This window comes from Narcine bancroftii, chromosome 13 (genome assembly GCF_036971445.1).
Source record: "Narcine bancroftii isolate sNarBan1 chromosome 13, sNarBan1.hap1, whole genome shotgun sequence".
In the NCBI taxonomy this organism is placed as follows: Eukaryota; Metazoa; Chordata; class Chondrichthyes; order Torpediniformes; family Narcinidae; genus Narcine; species Narcine bancroftii.
The window spans coordinates 63,357,163-63,377,072 of NC_091481.1; the positions used below are offsets into that span (position 1 = coordinate 63,357,163).

General features: G+C 43.8%; 1 protein-coding gene across 7 annotated transcripts in view; it reads left to right on the forward strand.

Annotated features, from left to right (window-relative positions):
- LOC138748449 (serine/threonine-protein phosphatase 6 regulatory subunit 3-like) overlaps positions 1-19,910 on the forward strand; it is a 128,722-nt gene that overhangs the window by 91,342 nt on the left and 17,470 nt on the right. For all 7 annotated transcript variants that reach the window (XM_069908695.1, XM_069908693.1, XM_069908696.1 and 4 more), the window contains 7 exons: positions 4,933-5,030; positions 8,424-8,481; positions 10,233-10,366; positions 10,891-11,009; positions 12,595-12,760; positions 14,157-14,266; positions 18,764-18,950. In XM_069908695.1, the coding sequence (XP_069764796.1) occupies positions 4,933-5,030; positions 8,424-8,481; positions 10,233-10,366; positions 10,891-11,009; positions 12,595-12,760; positions 14,157-14,266; positions 18,764-18,950 (872 nt within the window). The remainder of the gene's footprint in view (positions 1-4,932; positions 5,031-8,423; positions 8,482-10,232; positions 10,367-10,890; positions 11,010-12,594; positions 12,761-14,156; positions 14,267-18,763; positions 18,951-19,910) is intronic.

The window sequence follows — 19,910 nt, forward strand, 5'->3', positions numbered from 1 at the left end:
TCAATTCATGTATGGTCCGTGACCTTCCATCAATTCATGTATGGTCCGTGACCTTCCATCAATTCATGTATGAAATCCGTGACCTTCCATCAATTCATATATGGTCCGTGACCTTCCATCAATTCATGTATGAAGTCCGTGACCCTCCATCAATTCATGTATGAAGTCCATGACCCTCCATCAATTCATGACTTATTCCCTTGCCCGGTCTTATTTTCTCTTTTTATTTCCCAGAACTTGATGCAGTAGTTTACCCAAATAGAAAGGTATTTTTCTACCAGTTAAAAGTCACTTGCTGGCATTTTTAGTTTTACAAAGTCTGCTGTTTATATGGCTTCATGAACTTATCCTGCCACCTTCAGTGATTTGCAGACAATCAGCTCCAAATCTTTCCTTGCATTCTTTTTAAAATGTTTACATTGCATCTCTTCATTCTTTCTACCACAATGTTGCAAGAAAGAGGTGTAGCTGCTGGATGGCATTAACGTAGACTTCTCTGGCTTTCATTAAACCCACCCCCCTATTCTTCCCCATCTCCTTCCCCCCTGCACTCTCTCTGGGCCCACCTCCCCCCCCCCCCCCTTTTCCATCACCTTTCACACAGAGAAAATCAAATCCCATTGTTGGTCTGGACTCCTCCCCTTGGCAGCACTGTCTCGCTGTTCTAAGACCGTGTTATTTGATTATTCCTTGAAGAAGGGCTCAGGCCCAAAACGTCAGCAATGTATCTATCTCCTATAGATACTGCAAGGCCGGCTGAGATCCTCCAGCATTTCTGTGTTTTTTTACAACAGGAACAGCTGCTCCCCCTCCGCCATCAGACTCCTCAATAACAAACTCAATCAGGGACTTATTTTAGGACTCTCTTTTTTTTCTCAGTCAGTTTGTTACATTTCTTTGGGTACATGTATACGTTGAGTCGGTTGTTTTTTTGCACTACCAATATGTGGTCATTCTGCCTCGCCCTCCTGAAAAGAATCTCAGAGTTGTATGTAATGTCATGTATGTACTCTGACAATATATCTGAAAGTTCTCCTTTGTAAAGCTTCATCTCCGACGTGACTATCCATTTCTGCCTGCCTGTATGTGTCCTCTTGAGGCCAATTAGGTTTTCTCATTCACTACACTTTCAAATTTCATGCCTTACAAAATGGTGACCATATCCAAATCATAAACTCCAGGTTGTACCTCTCTTATCCAGCAACTCCCAAAGTCTGGCAAGTTTGAATCTTCCACTGTTAGTACAAACTCCTTACCGACAGCAAGGGACTCGAACTCTGGTCCCGATCGCTGGGCCTGTAAAGTCGCACTAACTGCTATGTATTATTTCCTGTTTCAAGCTTTGTTCTACCTTTGATATGTTTACATAGGGGGTTCACTAAGGAGTCCATTTCTGTTTTCCACCCTTTTCTGTGGTCTGGCAAGGGCCAAGTCCCAACGTCGTTGGATTAGAGGTTCAACCTGTATTATGCGAATACTGAAGTCTGAAGAACCACATGGTGTATAACCCTCAACAAATAGACATTTGATTTTTCAAAAGCTGTGCATTGGATTGAGTCCTTTGTGAATCACAGGAAACCAGCAGCTGATTCACTTGGATCTTTGGCTTATGAACCTGCTGTATGCTAGTTTATGGAATCGTATCAAACAGCAAGGAATAAGTCCTTCAGTCCAATTCATCCCTAACAACAAATTTGGGATTCTGGGCTAGTCAGATTTGGTTCAAAATCCTTCCAACTCCTTCCTATCCATACATCTGTTCAAATACCTTTTGAGTATTCCTTTGTGCTTTTAAGTTCAAAGTTCAAATTTATTGTCAGGATTCGAACATGACATTACATACAGATTCTTTTTCCCGCTGGCGCGGCAGAATTTCTATTTGGCGGTAGTGCAAAAAAAATTACTCCAAAGCTACCTATAGAAAAGAGAGACAAGTCAGCAAGAAAGAAGTGGAAACAAAAAAAAAATTCAAAAATAAATAGTGTGCGAAGTAAGAATCCTTAATGACTCTGAATGAGTCTGTCGTTCAGGAGTCTGATGGTTGAGGTGCAGCAGCTGTTTCTGAACCTGGTGGTACGAGTTTTGCAGCACCGATACCTCTTTCCTGAAGGCAGCAGCGAGAACAGAGCGGATGCTGGGTGGTGTGCATCCTTGATGATTGCTGCTGCTCTCCAATGGCAGTGTTGTTCTTGATGGTGGGGAGAGCTTTGCCTGTGTTGCACCGGGCTACGTCCACCACCTTTTGGAGGGCTTTCCGCTTAGAGCAGAGGTGTCAAACTCAAATTCACGGAGGGCCAAAATTAAAAACTTGGACTAAGTCGAGGGCCGAACTAAATATTTATTGAAAATTTTCAACATCTGCATGTTTTCTCTTCTTTCAACATATGTAATGTTAAACTTTAGGATATAACTTTAGGAGGATAATGTTACAGGTCAGGAGTAGGTAGCTCAAGTTCACCCTTTGCTTGACCTGAGGGAAACATTTGGTCCCTGTGAAGATGTAGTCAGCATTCACAGGCTGTGTCCATTTTGGCCTGCATCAGGACTCAGCATTTCCTGCTCACTCCTCAGGCTCTAGGCCTCTATTCACCCTCGACCCACCATCCCTCTACCTGACCAATCCTTTACCCAACCTCTACTCACCCCTCACTCCACTCGCTCTGCCTCTACCCACCCCATCCTATACACACCCCTCTACTGCCTCTCCCCTCAACCTGTTTCTCCCTCTACCCGACTCTCACCCTCTAATCACCCCTCCCCTACTTGCCCTGCCCCTCCCCTTTTACCTCTTCCCTATCCACCCCTCCTTCTACTCATCCCTCCCTCTAACTGCCCCTCGCACCAGCATAACTTCCCCTGCCCATTACTCCTCACCTACACCCTCTGCCCACCCCTGCTTACCCACCCACTCAGGCCCAGCGCGCTGCCGATCAGCCTTTGCGGACAGCCACCATCTCTCTCTTCACGTGCAGGGCCGAACAAGCCGTCCCTGGGGTCCGCGCGGGTGCAAGCGCTGAAGGCCGTGGCGACCGGGAGAAGTGCGCTCGCGCTGTGGAAGGGCCGTCTGGTGCCAGTCACGTGGGGCTCGCGCTGCCCGGGGGCTGTGCGCAGCCTTCCATGCCCGTCGCGCCGACAGGAAATCACAGGCACTCGCCAATCTGCCGCACCGCTTGACGGGTGGAAGAAGTGACTGGTTGTGCGGGGAGCCTTCCAACTGGCTTGCCGGCTGATGACATCGACAGACTTCTCGTGTTACAATTTCTCGTGTTATAATGGGGAAGGATGTGCAATGAAGGGGGAGGATGGTGGGGGTGACATTACCAAAAAACAGCATCGGCTCTCGCTGCAGGGCGGGCCACCTCTAATACATTTTTGAAATGATCTTGCGGGCCAAATATAATTATATCGCCGGCCAAATTTGGCCCGCGGGCCAGTGTTTGACATGTGTGGCTTAGAGGTATTGGTACCCCCATACCAGACTGTGATACAGACAGTAAGCACATTTTGCACTATCCCATCTGTAGAAGTTGGCCATGGTTTCCAAAGACATGGTGAACCTCCGCAAACTTCTGGGGAAGTAGAGGCGCTGACATGCTTTCTCCATAATAATCTTAGTATATGGGTCCAGGAAAGTGTCTCCTTATCCCTTGATGAAGGGCTCAAGCCTAAATTGTTGGTTCTGTATCTTTATCTTTGCTACATAAAGGACACTGTTTGACCTACTGAGTTTTTACAGCGTCGTGTTTTTACTTCAACCGTGTCTGCAGACTTTCATGTTTTACTTCTTGTGAATCCCGCGCCTCTCACATCCCAGTTCCAATACCTGGTAGCCCTTCAGCCAATCTCAATCATTAATGCTTTGGGCTAGACAAGTGTCTCCAAGTAGTTCTATTTTTATCATTATCAAGGTGAACTTTTATAAAATTCCAAGTTGATTTATTAGAATTTAAATTCAGCAGATACAAATTCCTGCCTCCTGCTCAGGCATCCAGATCATCAGCTGCTCGTACACTGACTTGTGACCTCAGCGTTTGGAATGGGGTTTGAATCTGATGACCCCAGAGGTGAGCAAATCTCTGGTGGTACCACATGAAGCTTGGTCTTGAGGTGCCTCAAACCCCACAAAGTCTGGCATCTGCCTTCAGGGCTTAAATTTTATTTTTATGGAGACACCTATCTTATTTGCAGGCTAGCTCTGTGGGCTTCCTCCCGTCTTGTACTATCTCTGGTCCTGCAATTATTTCAATGCTCCAGCAATAAGTGTATTGTTACATTACAAGTGCAAAACTCCAGACTGCTCCAGGATTGGGTCGGTCTGGATTTTCCAGATTCTCGGGCAGTACTTTTAAAATTCAAATTTAAGGAGGAATAAAGAAGGGATGAGCAGGTAAATTCCGCATGCTTCATTTATCAAAATGAGCAGTTTTAGAGAAAAATAAAGTCAACACTTGGGGGAGGGGAGGGGGGAGAAATATAAATATCAATCCTTTTACCATAAAAATGTGTGTAATGCTTGAAATTATGTGTAAAAAATCAACATTGTAAAAGAAAAATACAGTAAACAAATTTATTTCTTGTTTCCGCTGTGTGTCAGTGGCACTTAAGCGTGCCCGCTAGATTTAAAAAGTTTGAGTCTCAGAGTAGGTGGGGTTGGGGGGGAGTGCGGGGTGGTCTGTGTTTCTGGCATCCGGATTTTGGGTCTTCTCCTGTAATATGATTGAAATTTTAAACTTGATGGTGGGTGAGTCCAATGGGTGTCAGGACAAGTGACTATTAGTAATTGATCCCAGGATAACGTCAAGGTAAAAAAAAGCATGAGCCCGCAGGGTTTCCGATGTTTCTCTCAGTACTTGTATCATTGTGTCTGCAATTACCTTGGATTTGGCAGTTGCTTCTCTGATCAGAACCTGTATCCCTACTGTGATCTTCCAGGCATTCTCCGATTACCAGATTCAACAGATGACCTCTACCTTCATTGACCAGTTTGGCTTCAACGATGAGGAGTTTGCGGATCAGGAGGAAAGTGTCAAGTGAGTTCTGTTCATTGCCGCGACCATTTTCACCAAAGAATAATCTGGAGAGATGAAGGCAGGAGATTGTTAGAAGCAGCACTTAAGAATCAGGTTTATTGTCCTCAACAGGTATCGTGAAATTGGTTGTTTTGCAGCAGCATTAATTGTGCAGAACAAGGTGCCAAATTACAATTCTGTAAATACAAGATTTAAAAAAAAAATAAACTGAGTGATAAAAGAGGGAGGTAGTGTCCATTGTCCATTCAGAAATTTGAGGGCAGAGCTGGAGCTGTTTTTGTAATGTTGAGTGTGCGACCTCAGGCCTTGTACCTTGTTCCTGATAGTAGTGAGAAAAGGGCATGGCCTTGGTGGAGAGGGTCCATGATAGAATCTGCTTCCCTGAAGCACCGCCTCTTATAGATGAATGTATAAGAAATAGGAGCAGGAGTAGGTCACCTGGCCCGTTGAACCTGTTTCACCATTCAATGAGATAGATCATGGATGATCTCCACCTCCCTGCCTTTTCCTCATGTCTCTTAACTCCTTGTCACACAAGGATGAATAGTTGAAGGTAATATAACTATATTCATTAACAATCTCCCCAACTATGTAAACATCTATCCAACCTTGTCTTAAATATAGTTGCTGAGGTCGCCTCCCCTGCTTCAATGGGCAGTGAATTCACCACCCTTTGGGAAAAGCAGTTCCTCCTCATCTCTGTCCTAAATCTACTAACCTGAATCTTGAGGCTGTGTCCCCTAGATCTAGTCACACTTATCAGTCTAAAAAAACCTACCACCTTTATCTCCTCTCTGCCTTTCATAATTTTATACATTTCTCTAAAATCCCGTCTGAATTCCAGTAAGTACAGTCCCAGACGACTCAATCTCTCCTCATAGACTAACCTACACTACTACCAAAGGCAGTACATCTTTCCTCAAGTCAGGAGACCAGAAGTGCACGCAGTGCTCCAGATTCGACCTCACCAGTACCTTGTATAGTTGGAGTGTAACCTCCCTGATCTTAAATTCAATCCCTGCAGTGCTCCAGATTCAGCCTCACCAGTACCTTGTATAGTTGGAGAGTAACCTCCCTGATCCTAAATTCAATCCCTGCAGTGCTCCAGATTCGGCCTCACCAGTACCTTGTATTGTTGGAGTGTAACCTCCCTGATCCTAAATTCAGTCCCTGCAGTGCTCCAGATTCGGGCTCACCAGTACCTTGTATTGTTGGAGTGTAACCTCCCTGATCCTAAATTCAATCCCTCCAGCAATGGAGGCCAACGATCAATTTTCCACCTTGAAAGCCTGCTGCACCTGCAAACCAACCTTCTGTAATTCATGCACTCCCTTGTCCTTCGGCACGGCAGCATGCTACAATTGTTTTCCATTTAAATAATAACCTGATCTTCCATTTTTTTCCTTCCGAAGTGGATAACCTCACATTTACCATCTCACTTGCCTGCTCACTTGACCTATCTATATCTCTGCACAATTTGCTTTTCTACTCAATTTAGAATCTTCAGCAAACTTAGATACACTCTCTCCCCTTTTCCAAATTGTTAATGAATATAGTTTTATCACCTCCAACTATTCATCCTTGTGTGGCACTTTATCTGGAAATCCATGTCAATGCCATGTTCCTGTGCTCATTATGATCTTCGAACTCCAGGAAGTTTGTCAATCAGGACATGGAGTGAAGACTGATGCCCATGATGGTGCTGGCCAAGTTCACGGCCCTCTGAGGCCTGTTCCTGCCCTGTGCATTGGCACCTCCATATCAGCCAATCAAAATGCTCTCTTGTCCTAGAAATTTGCAAAACTTGGGATGTTCAGCTCTTCCTATTTAGGGATACCCATAAAATTCTGGCAACTACAGTGGAGCTAATTGCTGAAGTCATTTAGAGATTCTTGATTAGAGGTTAGTTAGACTGTGGAATGGTGATAGGAAGTATTGTCAAATAGTATATCTGCAACCACAACATTCTCCAAATGTCTTACTGGAATCTTATGAGAAGTGTAAGATGGCCAATAGTTTTTAAGTGCTCACGTTCCCTGTTTTGCCAACGGCTTGCAGACATTGAGTTTGAGCACCCAATTCAGAATAATTATAGTAATAAATGAGAATAATTCAGACCTTTATTTATCCACAACAGAAATGGGGCGAAACTAGAGAGGGAGTAAGGGGCGTTTGTGGGCATCCTGCTAAATCAGGATTAGAATGCAGAAGTGTAGAAGATGTGAACTTTGTATTTATGGGGAGTTGGAGTATTTTGGATGAAGGTTTGAGATAGCCCAAAGATGTTGAAATATGAGAAGTTTAGATTTCAGCTTTGTTGTCAGAGTGCATACAACCCTGAGATTTTGTTTTTTTCTGTGGGCAAGGAAGAATTACCACTTATTAATAGTGCAAAAAAATCTACTCAATGTACACATGGAAACAAAAAAAAAGAAATGTGAACAAATTGTCTGCAATACAGAAAGGAAAAAAAAATCAACAAACTACATTGAGTCCCTGATTGAGTTTGTCATTGAGGAGACTGATGGTGGAAGGGTAGCAGCTGTTCCTGAACCTGGTGGTACGAGCCTTGTGGCACCTACACCTCTTTCCTGATGGTAGCAGTGAGAACTGAGAGTAGGGTGGCCAGATGTCCAGTTTTAGGCTGGACAGTTTGGCCTTTGAGCCCTCTGTGCTCCGTCCAGCGCCGCCTTGAGCTGGACATTAATTTCTCCTCCATTTGGGGGTGTGGGCCCTACACCCCCAAATGGAAGAGAAATTAAGTTGCAGAAAAGCCACTTACCTGTTAAATGTGGCGTGCGCAGCCATGTTTATTCTCATGCGAGTGCCTACTCGCACATGCGCAATGAGGGGGAGAAGTTTGTTGCCAGTGACCCCCCCCCCCCCCACTTCTCTCCGGGGGAGAGTTTCTGACGCTAACCCTGCATGTCCTCTGTTTTGGTAAGTTTGAAATGGCCACCCTAATAAGAGTGTGCTGGGTGGTGTGGATCCTTTATGATTGCTGCTGCTCTCCGATGGCAGTGGGGAGGGTTTTGGCTATGGTGTCCTGGGCTGTGTCCACTACTTTGTGCTCAGGGATATTGGTGTCCCCATAAAAGGCTGTGTTGGAGCCAGTTAAACAGTGAAAGCTGGACTGTGTGTTGTTACCTTGTTCTATAAGATGCTGCCAGCCGCCATAAACTGAACTAGAAATTCAATCAATCCCATAATTAAAATTAGCAGGTCATGAGCCAAGCTGGAAATGATTTGGGAATTTGTGTCACTCTGGCCTAGTGACTGAATGATTTTATGGACATTATTTATGTCACGGTCTCCTGTTTGCTGCATTTTTACTGTAAGTTCTTTCCCTGTTTTTTTAAAATAAATGATGACTTGTCGCTATCTGATCAACAGTTCCCCATTTGAGAGAGCAGCTAATATCAGCTTTGTGTTTGATGCCAACACCAACAGTGTGAGTATCCCTGCTCAATACTCTCAGTCCGTGGTTTTCAACCTTCTTATTTCCACTCACATATCACCTAAAGTAATTCCTTACTAACCACAGAGCACCAATAACATCCAATGCTATAGGTGCTCTGTTGTTAGTAAGGGATAACTTAAGATGGTATGTCAGTGGAAATAAAAAGGTTCAGAAGTGCTGCTCTAAATGATGCCACTTACATATTGCACACTTTGTGTGATGGTTAATATAACTGTCTGGACATCTTTGCTTAACTCTTTATTGTTTCCTGAAAACACAATTTAAGTGTTTTTACAAAATCAAAGTGTATGAACGTAAATTTTGAAGGATCAGAATGGTAACCTTAGCAATTAAATACTATGAAGGCAATTGTGCAACGTCTTCCCTAATTATCTTTGTGCAGTAAAACCCCTGTTATCCGGAATGCAAACAACCAGCAGCCTCAAGCAACCTGCAAAAAAAATTGCGGAAAATAAATAAGTTTAAAAAAAAAACAATTAAAAATTGGCGTGCTTCTCCGTGAGTTCGCCAACCACGCAACTGGAAAATTCACTTATCCAACATCTACCGATACCCTTAGATGCCGGAGACCAAGGGTTTTACTGCATTAGTTTGATACTTGGTTTATTTCACACAGTATAACAGGGGAACATGCCAGTCTATTAATTCAATGTGATGTTTAGAACCTTCCCCCACCATCTCCTTGTCCTCCTCAATCTTGGGGTACAGTTCTGCAGGTACTGTGCGATGGATCGCTGTTTGATTGTAAGTTTCAGTCTGTTCAACTGCAGAGATTTTGCAGTTGAACCAAAACTCGAAACTTATTTGCTAACCGTTTCCACAATAATTAAAAAGGTAAATCTTGAAGTAATTTAACTCCTCCCTTCATTAACCAGAATTAATGTTGAATTTGGTATGGGAATCTTGTCTGTTAAATACTGAAAATTACACTAGAACCATAGCCAGTTACGTATGGAAGGTGGGTGTGTTGATGCACTAGCAGGTGAAGATGAGCGTCTGAAATAAAAAAATCCCCATTATCTGCAAAGAAAAAGGGAAAATGTCAAAGTCTGAAAATCTAGGCTACTCAGGAATTGGCTTGGTCTGGATTTTCCAGGTTCTTGGGCTCTACTTTAAAAATTCAAATTTAAAAAGGATTAAAGAAGAGATGAACAGATACATTTTGACGGTTTATTCATTAGCAAATACAGCGTGATTCATTTATCAAAATGAGCAGTTTTAAAGAAAAATAAAGTCAACACTTGACAAAAATGTAAACATAGTAATTTTTGACGACAAAATAAGTGTACAATGCTTAAAGTTATGTTTAAAAATGAATATTGCAAAAGAAAAATACAGTATACAAATGAAAGCAGAAGTTACTTTAAACAATTTCTTCTTTTTTATAGTGACACACCTTTGTGGTCACTTGTCGCTGAGTCTCTGTGGTGCTTGCGTATGATCGCACACAAAAGCATGCTAAATTTCAAAAGTTTGAGAGTTTTGAAAAGCCCGGACTCTCGGGTGGTCCAGATTTACTGTAGGTAAAAATTATTGGCTATTAGTTGGCCAATCACGCAATCTCAAGCAACCAAACCTTATCTGGTGCTGGATGCCGGGGAATTTTACTGTCAAAAATGAAATAATTTATATAAATGATAAACAGTAGCCTGCTGAATTCTGTATTGAAACCTTTCCTGAAAATTGTTGCCAGTGCAATTTTTCTTCAATTTGCTTTTTAGCCAAACACCAATCTGTTTGAGGAGTGCTGGAAGGAGCGAATCCGGCAATTCAATGATGATGAGGGCTCGGACGAGGAGGAAGTGTGGCAGGAAAAGGACATGCGTTTTGCAGCAGATGCTCAGCGTGTTCCCAGGTATGCCGTGGGGGTTCGTCAGCCCAAGAGCTTTCTCACTGTTGAGTGCAGGGCCAGCAACCCCAACAACCATTCCTTAAACTGACAAAGCCCACTGTGTAGACTCAGGCCTGCAATCTGGCTGCTGAACCTTAACGACATCTGAATTTACATTTAGACATCCAGCATGGCATCCGGCCCTTCCAGCCCACGAGCACACCCAATTGACCGACAACCTCCGTACGTTCCAAAGGGTGGGTTGAAATCGGAGCACCTGGACATGGGCAGAATGTACAAACTCCTTGCACACAGCAGTGGTTTTGAGCCCAGGTCGCTGGCATTGTAACAGCATTGCGCTAACTGTGCCGCTTGTATCCTCCCCCTATCGTGGCTAGTGACTGTTCTCCCAGCAGGGTTACTGCATAATTGGCATCTTCACTGAGTCTGGCCAACTGACCTCAAATGCTGTTTCAGTGATTGGAATTTCTTTCAGGATCAGCTTTTATTTTTAAATTAAAAAAAAAATCCTGGTTTTTGCGTTGCAGGAGCTCTGGGAGCACAGACAGCGAAGGAAGTAGAGACTCTGAAGAAGAGGAAGATGAAGAAAGCGGACAGACCACCACAAAGCTCTCAGACTCGATGATGGAAGTGGACCCAAGCAAAGGTGGGGGGGGGGGGCTGACGGAATCTTTGGTCTCTTTTTACTGATGGCTGACTCTCGGGTCACGGTTACGAATTCTCTTTAGTGTCTGCTGTCACTGATGTGGAGGGAGATCTCGTATAACAGAGCCATCGTGGACTAAAAGTGAACACCTTACCTTGCTCAGCCATTGGCATAAGAAGGAACAGTGTTTCTATACATCAGAAGCCTAAGGATCACTATTTTTCACCAAAAAAAAGGAAGGTGACTATTCCAGCCTCTTACCCTGTGAGAAAATTTGTGCAATTTGTTTCTCGAGATAAGGAATGTTTATGCTGGCAAGTCAAACACTTCCATCTCGGTAACCCTCTTTCTGCTTCAGAAGTTGCAGGCAAGAATTCTGACATGCAGATTAAAGCACCTCCACTTCAGCAGCTGAGTCTATTGCACATCTGTGGTCCATGACTAATTTTCAAGTACCCCACGTGGGCTAATGCCTCATTGCAATTCATTTATGTTTGAATTGAGTCCCAACTAATGGTCATTGAATTGATTTTTGAAAGTATATGATGGCCTCAATACACAAACGTGCTGCCGCCACCACCCTGCCTCTTAAAATATTCATGAAGAGGGGTGTTCAGAAAGTATGTACATCTTTGTTATTTTGCATAACACCAGCGTTGTCTCCGCTCCATCCTCAACATCCATTGGAGCGCTCACACCCCTAACGTCGAGGTACTCGAGATGGCAGAGGTCGACAGCATCGAGTCCACGCTGCTGAAGATCCAGCTGCGCTGGATGGGTCACGTCTCCAGAATGGAGGACCATCGCCTTCCCAAGATCGTGTTATATGGCGAGCTCTCCACTGGCCACCGTGACAGAGGTGCACCAAAGAAAAGGTACAAGGACTGCCTAAAGAAATCTCTTGGTGCCTGCCACATTGACCACCGCCAGTGGGCTGATAACGCCTCAAACCGTGCATCTTGGCGCCTCACAGTTTGGCGGGCAGCAGCCTCCTTTGAAGAAGACCGCAGAGCCCACCTCACTGACAAAAGGCAAAGGAGGAAAAACCCAACACCCAACCCCAACCCACCAATTTTCCCTTGCAACCGCTGCAATCGTGTCTGCCTGTCCCGCATCGGACTGGTCAGCCACAAACGAGCCTGCAGCTGACGTGGACTTTTTACCCCCTCCATAAATCTTCGTCCGCGAAGCCAAGCCAAAGAAGATGGTTAGCACTTCCACCACAGAATTCAGATTTTTAGGTTAATTGATTTTTGAGTGTATGATGGCCTCAACATGCAATCTCTCTCTCTCAAAACAAAATCAATTAAGTAGAGTTCATTCTGAAAGTATGTGCACCTTTCTTATTTTACGTAATGCATAGTCAGCATGTTCGTCTCAAAAGCCAATACTGTATACTAGAATGTCTAGACTACCTTTAGACTGCAGCTTGCTACAGTTACTCAACTCTTGGTAATGCTACAGCTCGTTCAACAAATGGGGAACTGAGCGTGGGATATTCTCGTTTAGTTGGCCACTTTCCTAAAAAAGGATTGTCTCGTCTAATGTAGCTCTGTTACCAGTGAAGTGTTTATTTGATCTGCAGAAGCTGGTTGGACTGCAAACTTTGATGCTGTACCCATGACAAATAGTGGTGGAAGCCAGAGTGTTGCAGATGCTGGATTCAGTGCGTGGGACAGCACAGTGCCTGCAGTGTCATCGCCTCCAATAGAAGGTTGGGCAGTATTCGCCACCTTTGCCTCCCAGGCTGGGTAAGTGATGCCACTACTGGAAGAAATACTACTTTTCGCCCTTCTTTCTCTTTTAGTTCCTTCTCCAAGTGATTTTGTTTCATGCTTAGAACAGATCAACAGATTGCCTGAGGAGGCCATCACAATAATGGTATATCTTGTCTTTTCCTGATAATCAGTCCATGAGTAAGATTTAAACAATTATTCCATCTGATAAACCCCCCCCCCCCCCCCCACCCCCCAAATTGACTCTATTTATTATCTCTGCACTATTTCGGGGAAAGCTGCCAACGTATCAAAGGACACATCCCACCCTGGTCACTCTCTCTTTCCCCCACCACTTGACATTGAGCAGTAGATGCACAAACCTCCAGATTCAAGGACAGGTTCATTCCTGATGTTATCAGATTGTCAAGTCAATCACATTCATGGAAACGCCACCCTTGCTCAGTTTTAGCTTGTACCCTTCTCCTTAACCTGTACTTTGTCTTGGTAGCTCTCTACCCCACACTTCTGTTGTATTGCTGCACTCCCTGCTCCACTAAAGAATAAATAGACTTGACTGGATAGCATGAAAAATAAAGCTTTTCTTCGCATCTCAGTTCGTGACCAAAGGTTAATTCTTTCATTCTATTAAAACCATCAGATTGCGAGCATAAGGCTGTGTTGCACCTCCAGTGCTGTCACACTTTAAACCTGTGGTGAATCGAAATTTTTTTTTTAATTTTTCTCGAGAATGATGAGATGGCACCGTTCATTACACAATGTAAAAGGACTAACTTGATCTTCTGACCATCACACCCTCTGTTCCAACTCTGATCTGTCATTGTTTTAGCCTCAACCTGCTCCTGCTCTCATGGATTCGTCCCTTTTCTGCCTCCTGGTTAAGATCCAATCTTTCACCATATCTGCTCCAGAGGTAGGAAGGGGTTGCTCAGTCCCTTGGGAAGCGCACCCGTTGGTGATAGACAACACCATCTATAGAATACTGAACAGGGAAGGCATTCACTCCTTTCAAGACCATAAATAATAGGCTGTTTAAACCAAGTCGATCCCTCGACAAGATTCTGTTGATCATGTCTCTCACAGTGAGTTTGGAGAAAATGGGTATGTCAAAGAAAAACATTGTAGGTGTCGATAGGAAAATTACCAGAATTAGGTAAAAAAAAAACTCTTGGAGCTCTCCCAATTTTAAACGGATCTTGGTCTGACCTTCATAATCTTGAACCCATCGGAATGTCCCTTCATTTTGATTTGCAGAATGTGCTAGCTTTGTTTTTGGGAGTGTCTGTACAGGTAAACAACAGAGCAGAAAAAAAGATTTTAACCGTGGGAGTGTCAAGCTAGTTTTGGAGAGGAGACACAAGAGTGGCCCCTATCTAATGATCTTAACTTAATTGGAATTGATTTCTTTCAGCCCCTCTGGACGCTTGCGAACAAACTCTCCTGTATCTATGGAAGCAAATTCCGCTCCTGCTGATGAGCTGCAGAATAGTGGTGATGGACATAACAAAGCATCAGAAGAAAGTGAGTATCGTCCAGATATCTACGTCCAACCTTGAATACTCAATTCTGTTGTACATTGGATTCCAGCGGAGTATGCACTTCTTGTTCACTCACTCTCCATAATCCAGTTAGACGTGGACATCAACAAGCCTAAGAATGTGTTCTTCCTGGAGAGCCAGGAGGATTGGGCGGTGTGATTAACGTGATGCTATTTTAGCACCAGTAAACCTGGATTCGAACTGGAGCTGCCTGTCAGGAGTTTGTACGTTCTGCCCTGTCTGTGTGGGCATCCTGCAGGTGCTCCGGTTTCAACCCATCTTTCAAAATGTTGGGGGGGGGGGGGGTCAACTCTAAGCTCAGTTGGAGGAGCTACGCTTCTGCCGCAGACATCACAAAAATAAAACTTTCCTTAAAATGGCCAACAAAAAAAAACTGGTTAAGAGCACCAGTTGTAGGTCCTGCATATGTACTTTGTGTCGGGGGGTCAATTGGGTGTAATTGGGCTCATGGGCCAGAAGGGCCTGTTATTGTGCTGTATGTCTAAATTTAAAATCTATACTTGGAGGTTATTCAGTAATTTGAATCTTTTCTGCCCTTAGTGACTGATTCCATTCATTTGGTTTCATAATCCTTAATGCCTTTTGCAATAAAAATCCAGTAATCAATTGAAAAGTATACAGTGAAGAACTAAGAGGGGCAGACTGCCCAAGCAGCTTCCTGTGGCTTCCAGGATCCTTTGAGTGAGGCTGTGCTCTTGGATATGACTTAGAAGATTGAGCTCTCACTTCACAATATCCCAGATTTAGAATCTACCATCAGAGGAAGTCGATTTGTACTTTCCCCTTTTCTTTCCTCCTCTCTTCCTCCTCCTTTTTGCTTCTACCTCTCCCTTCCCCCCTTTTTTTTAAATCTACCCTCCTTTCTCATTGTAGCCAGCTCATCCTTTTAACTGTCCCTATAAGTCGAGGCAAGCTTATTGTCATCTGATTACACAAGCACAACCCAACGAAACAGCGTTCTCTGGTCCTCGGTGCAAGGCACGCAGACACACAACCAGACATTACACGTACAGACAAACAGTGCCAGTTTTTCTGGCAGATTTAAGGAAAGTTTTATTTTTATGATGTCCACAGCAAAAGCATAGCTCCTCCATCTGAGCTGAGTTGCCCACAGTTGCCTTGTGCCATTACAACCGACGAAACAGTGTTCTTTGGTCCACAGTGCAAAACACTGCTGCTCTCTTGTGCTCTCTTCCCTTGAACTGCTATAGGGACAGCAAAATGAATGTAAAATGAACCAGGCAGTTTTATTAATTTAATAATGTCTTAAATTTGCTGCCGTAACCTGAAAGATAAGAAAATGCATCATAGCTTGTTTTGAATAAGCCTTTGGCTTTAACTAGTTTATTCCATCTTTAGCCTCCATCGGGTTGGATGTAGTTTTTTTTTAAATCTATCCTTGCCTATTGACTAAACTTTACACAGGATATATGGCAACGATTAAAGTTCCGCGCCCCCCCCCCCCTCCAAATCTACCATGACCATTCTCATTCTCTGAAAAAGCAAGTGGTATTACTTTGGAGCTAATAGCTCCAGCGACCTGGATTTAATCCTAGTTTCTGGAGCTCACTGTGTCGAGTTTGCATATCCGTGCAAGGAAGAAATAAATGGGTTAGGGAAAAGTTAGTGCAAAAATGAGTGTTCGGGCATGGAGGTATCTATAAAAAGACTAATGCTGAATTTTTCAATTCCTCATTTCTCTCTATATGGCTGACCACTGCTTCCTGAATTCCATTCAACGAACAAAATAAATTCTATTGTACTGAGAATGTGCCAGCGCGTTTTTACAGCTAAAGAGGAGCTGCTGTTGGAGGCTGCGGCTCGGTTGTTGTTCTATACTGCCGGCCTCTTTCCATTCTCAAACGTGGCCTCAAACACCGTGCTCCGCCATTCTAAACATGAGCAACATCTTGCAGTACTTTAAGTTTCTGTATTCCAGAATTTCCCTGCCAGGAAAGGTTTTCTAAATCTCAGCTGTCAATTTCTAGCTTGGCCACCTTCAGTCTCTAGAATCTGTAACAAGTAGCATACATCTGAAATCTGCACTGGGACCTGTATAAATGTGGATGAGAATGTGGGCAGACTGAGTTGTAAAGCTTGGAGATGACACCAGAATTGGTGGAGGTGTAGGTTGCCAAGAAGGGACATAGATCAGCTGAAAATTTGGATGGAGAATCAGATGAAACAGTGCTCTCCAATCCTTGGTGTGAAACATGCAAACACACTTTAGACAAATGATACATATGCAGCATGTATATCCATATATAAATAAATATTGTTGAATAAATAGTAGATTCTCAGAGGGTTTATATGAGCAGCTCATTTCTCAGCCTGGTGGTTCTGGCTCTGATACTCCCATATCTTTCCTGATGGGTGTAGCTGAAGGATGCTCTGTGCGAGGCGGTAGATTGCCTCAACAATATTGCAACCCTCCTCAAACAGTGGGTCACCCCAATGAAGTGGGGTAGGTGGGGGAGGAAGGCCCCAGCGATCCTTTCTGCTGCTCTTTTGGTCCTGTGGATTGACCTCCGATCCAATGCTTCACAGCAACTGTACCGCACTTTGATGCAGCTAACCGGGACGCACTTGACAGAGCTCCCGTAGAGAATTGACATGATGGTGGCCAGTAGCTTTGCCCACCTCAATCATCTCAGGAAGATCAAGTTATGCTGCCACAATGACTAAATGACAAAGAGCGTGGTAACCTTGATATCTAGAGAATCCTTGATGATCAAGTACTTACTCCCTGAAAGTGGTGTCACAAATGCATAGGGTCATTCAAAAGTCATTTGGTAAACAAACCTTTGCAAGCAGTGGCATTGAGTGTAAGCGTTGGGGCATCATGTTGCAGTTGTACAAAACATTGGTTGGATCAGACTTTTAGTATTGTGTATGGTTCTGCTTGCTACACCACCAGGTGTAGAAGAGATTCACCAGGATGTTTTCTGGAATGGGGGTGCTACAATTAAAAAGCTGGATATGCTGGGATTTTTCTTATTGGAACGAAGGATGCTGAGGGGTTACCTTTATGGAGGTTTGTAAAATGATGATTAGAATTTTTTTTGAGGCAAGAGATTTGAGAATTAGACACCGGTTTAGAACATAAGAAAAAGGAGCAGAAGTAGGCCCATTGAGCTTGCTTTGCCATTGAATGAGATCATGGCTTATCTGATGGTAGGCTCATCTCTACCTCCCTGCTTTTCTCCAATCTCCCTTAATTCCCCTTCTATGCAAGAATCTATCCAACCTTCCCTTAAATATATTTCCACTGCTTCAATGGGCAGCGAATTCCACAGATTCACCACCCTCTGGGAAAAGCAGTTCCTCCTCATCTCCGTCCTAAATCTACTGCCTGAATCCTGAGGCTATGCCCCCTAGTTCTTGTCTCCCCACGAATAGAAACAACTTGCTTACCTTTATCTTATTTGTGCCTGTGATAATTTTCTACCTTAAGATTGTATCTTATAGAAACATATTAAATAGGTTTAATGCAAGGGGGGGGGTGAAATCTGAAAAGTTTATATTTTTTTTTAAAGGCAAAACCTGGCTCCCTTCTCTAACATTGCCGTTCCTCCAAGTGGATTTTATCTTGTCTCATTTTTGCTCTTCACTCAGAACTTCCTTCACTAAAACCTTTAGTCTTCTAAAACTGGCATCTCTCTTCTAATTTGCATTTCGGTGCTTGAGTATTCGATTGGTGAACCAATTGTGGTTTGGTGATAATTTAGTGTTATATCTTGTCCACTCCACTGGAACACCAGCTGATGCTGAGACCTCTCTGTTTCTGATAACTGCACTGCAGCACTCTGTGAATTAGTATTTTTGAATGAAAGAGAAAAGATGTACTTACACTCTTATAACCACGGTGATGATGTATATTAATAATTGAACCTGCAACTTGGAGTGTTAAAGCATTGGAAGAAAAATACTAGTTTAAACTGAGCTGTCTCAACCCCAGAGAAACAGCTTGGTTGTGCAGTCCAGGAATTTGATACGCAGTCTGTGCCAAGGTATATAATGTCAGAGTAAGAGCTTTTAAAGATTATATGGGGTGACCAACCTTTTAATTTTTAATTTAGACCGACAGCACGGTTACAGGCCATTTCAGTTCATGAATATGTACTGGGGGTGTAGGTTAATTGGGTAGCACAGACTTGTGGACTGAAATTAAAATGTGGGCCACCCCTTCTCTAGATCTTACAGAACAAGGGAGATGATAAATCTGGTATAATTTGTATTAATCTACCTCTCCTGGAGTCTGAAGATTTGCAGTAAGATTGTAATATATCTCTGTTTTTGAACAGAGCTCACACCATGTACTGTTTGAATATAAGGCAAGGTGGTGCCGGAACCTGTTGCTTCTGAGAGCAAACCGTGGCATGCCATTGCCTTCAGAGGAATAACGTGCAGTGAACTCAGGTCTCAAAAAGTTACGACCATTTGTTTCCTTATTGTGCAGAGACTTGGGGCATGTTGAGTGGTGGAGAAGATGAAAAGGTGAAAGGTGCTGCTGGGAAAATGGGTACGACGCCACACGCAGACACGGAAAAATCAGCGGCAGAAAATGTAGCGGTTCTCAACGGCTCTGTGCCAGAAGCTGTCTTGCCTTCTGAGGTGAACAATCCAGAAATTAAACCACGCACAAGGTATTTATGAAAAATATTATTTTTTGTTGGGGGGGGGGGTGTAACTGCACTGGAAGATGTGATTGACTGAAATTCACATCACAAGAGGGGTTTCACTGATGTGAGCAAGGCAAGATGTGTTTGGATCCTGCCGCTGCAGTGGTATCTTGTGTGCTTTTGGAAGACTGCAGATTGAAGTCTGCAGGTTGGCTTAGTGTTGAACGCCACGCCTTTACAGCGCCAGCGATCGGGATAGGACTGGGGTTCGAATCCACACTGTCTGTAAGGAGTTTGTATGTTCTCCCCGTGTCTGCGTGGGTTTTCTCCGGGGGCTCTGATTTTCTCCCACTGTTCAAAACGTACCGGGGGTGTAGCTTAATTGGGTGTAAATGGGGCGACACGGACTCGTGGGCCACAATGGCCTGTTACTCTGCTGTACATCTAAATTAAATTGTGTCCGGTGCTGTCTGTAAGGAATTTATGTTCTTCCCGGTATCTTTGTGGGTTTCATAGGGTGCTCCAGTTTCTTCCCACCCATCCAAACCTAAGGGAGTGGTAGGCTAATTGGGCTATTTGGGCAGTACAGGCTATTTCTGTATGCCAAAATTTAGGTCACATTTTAATCTCCTAAAGCAAATGAGCCTTTGAAATATGCATGACATGGTACAATGCCAAAATGAAGCCATTCAGTCCACCCTTACTTCCCCATGGCTCTGGAAGTTGGTCTCCCTTGCATCCCCACCCACTTCCCCTTTTGATTATTTTTTTCTGCCCACCTACATTAGGAATGTTGTCCAGTGGGGCAATTTACTGATCAGCATGTCTGAGGTGTGCAAGACAGCCAGAGACACCTTTGCAATGAGCAGAGAGAATATACAAATACCATTCAGGCAGCACTGGAGGTCCAGTTCAAACTCCAGTCCTTGGCACTGAGATGGCAGTGCCAAGTGATGGTTCTATGTGCTGTCCCTGCAATATAGG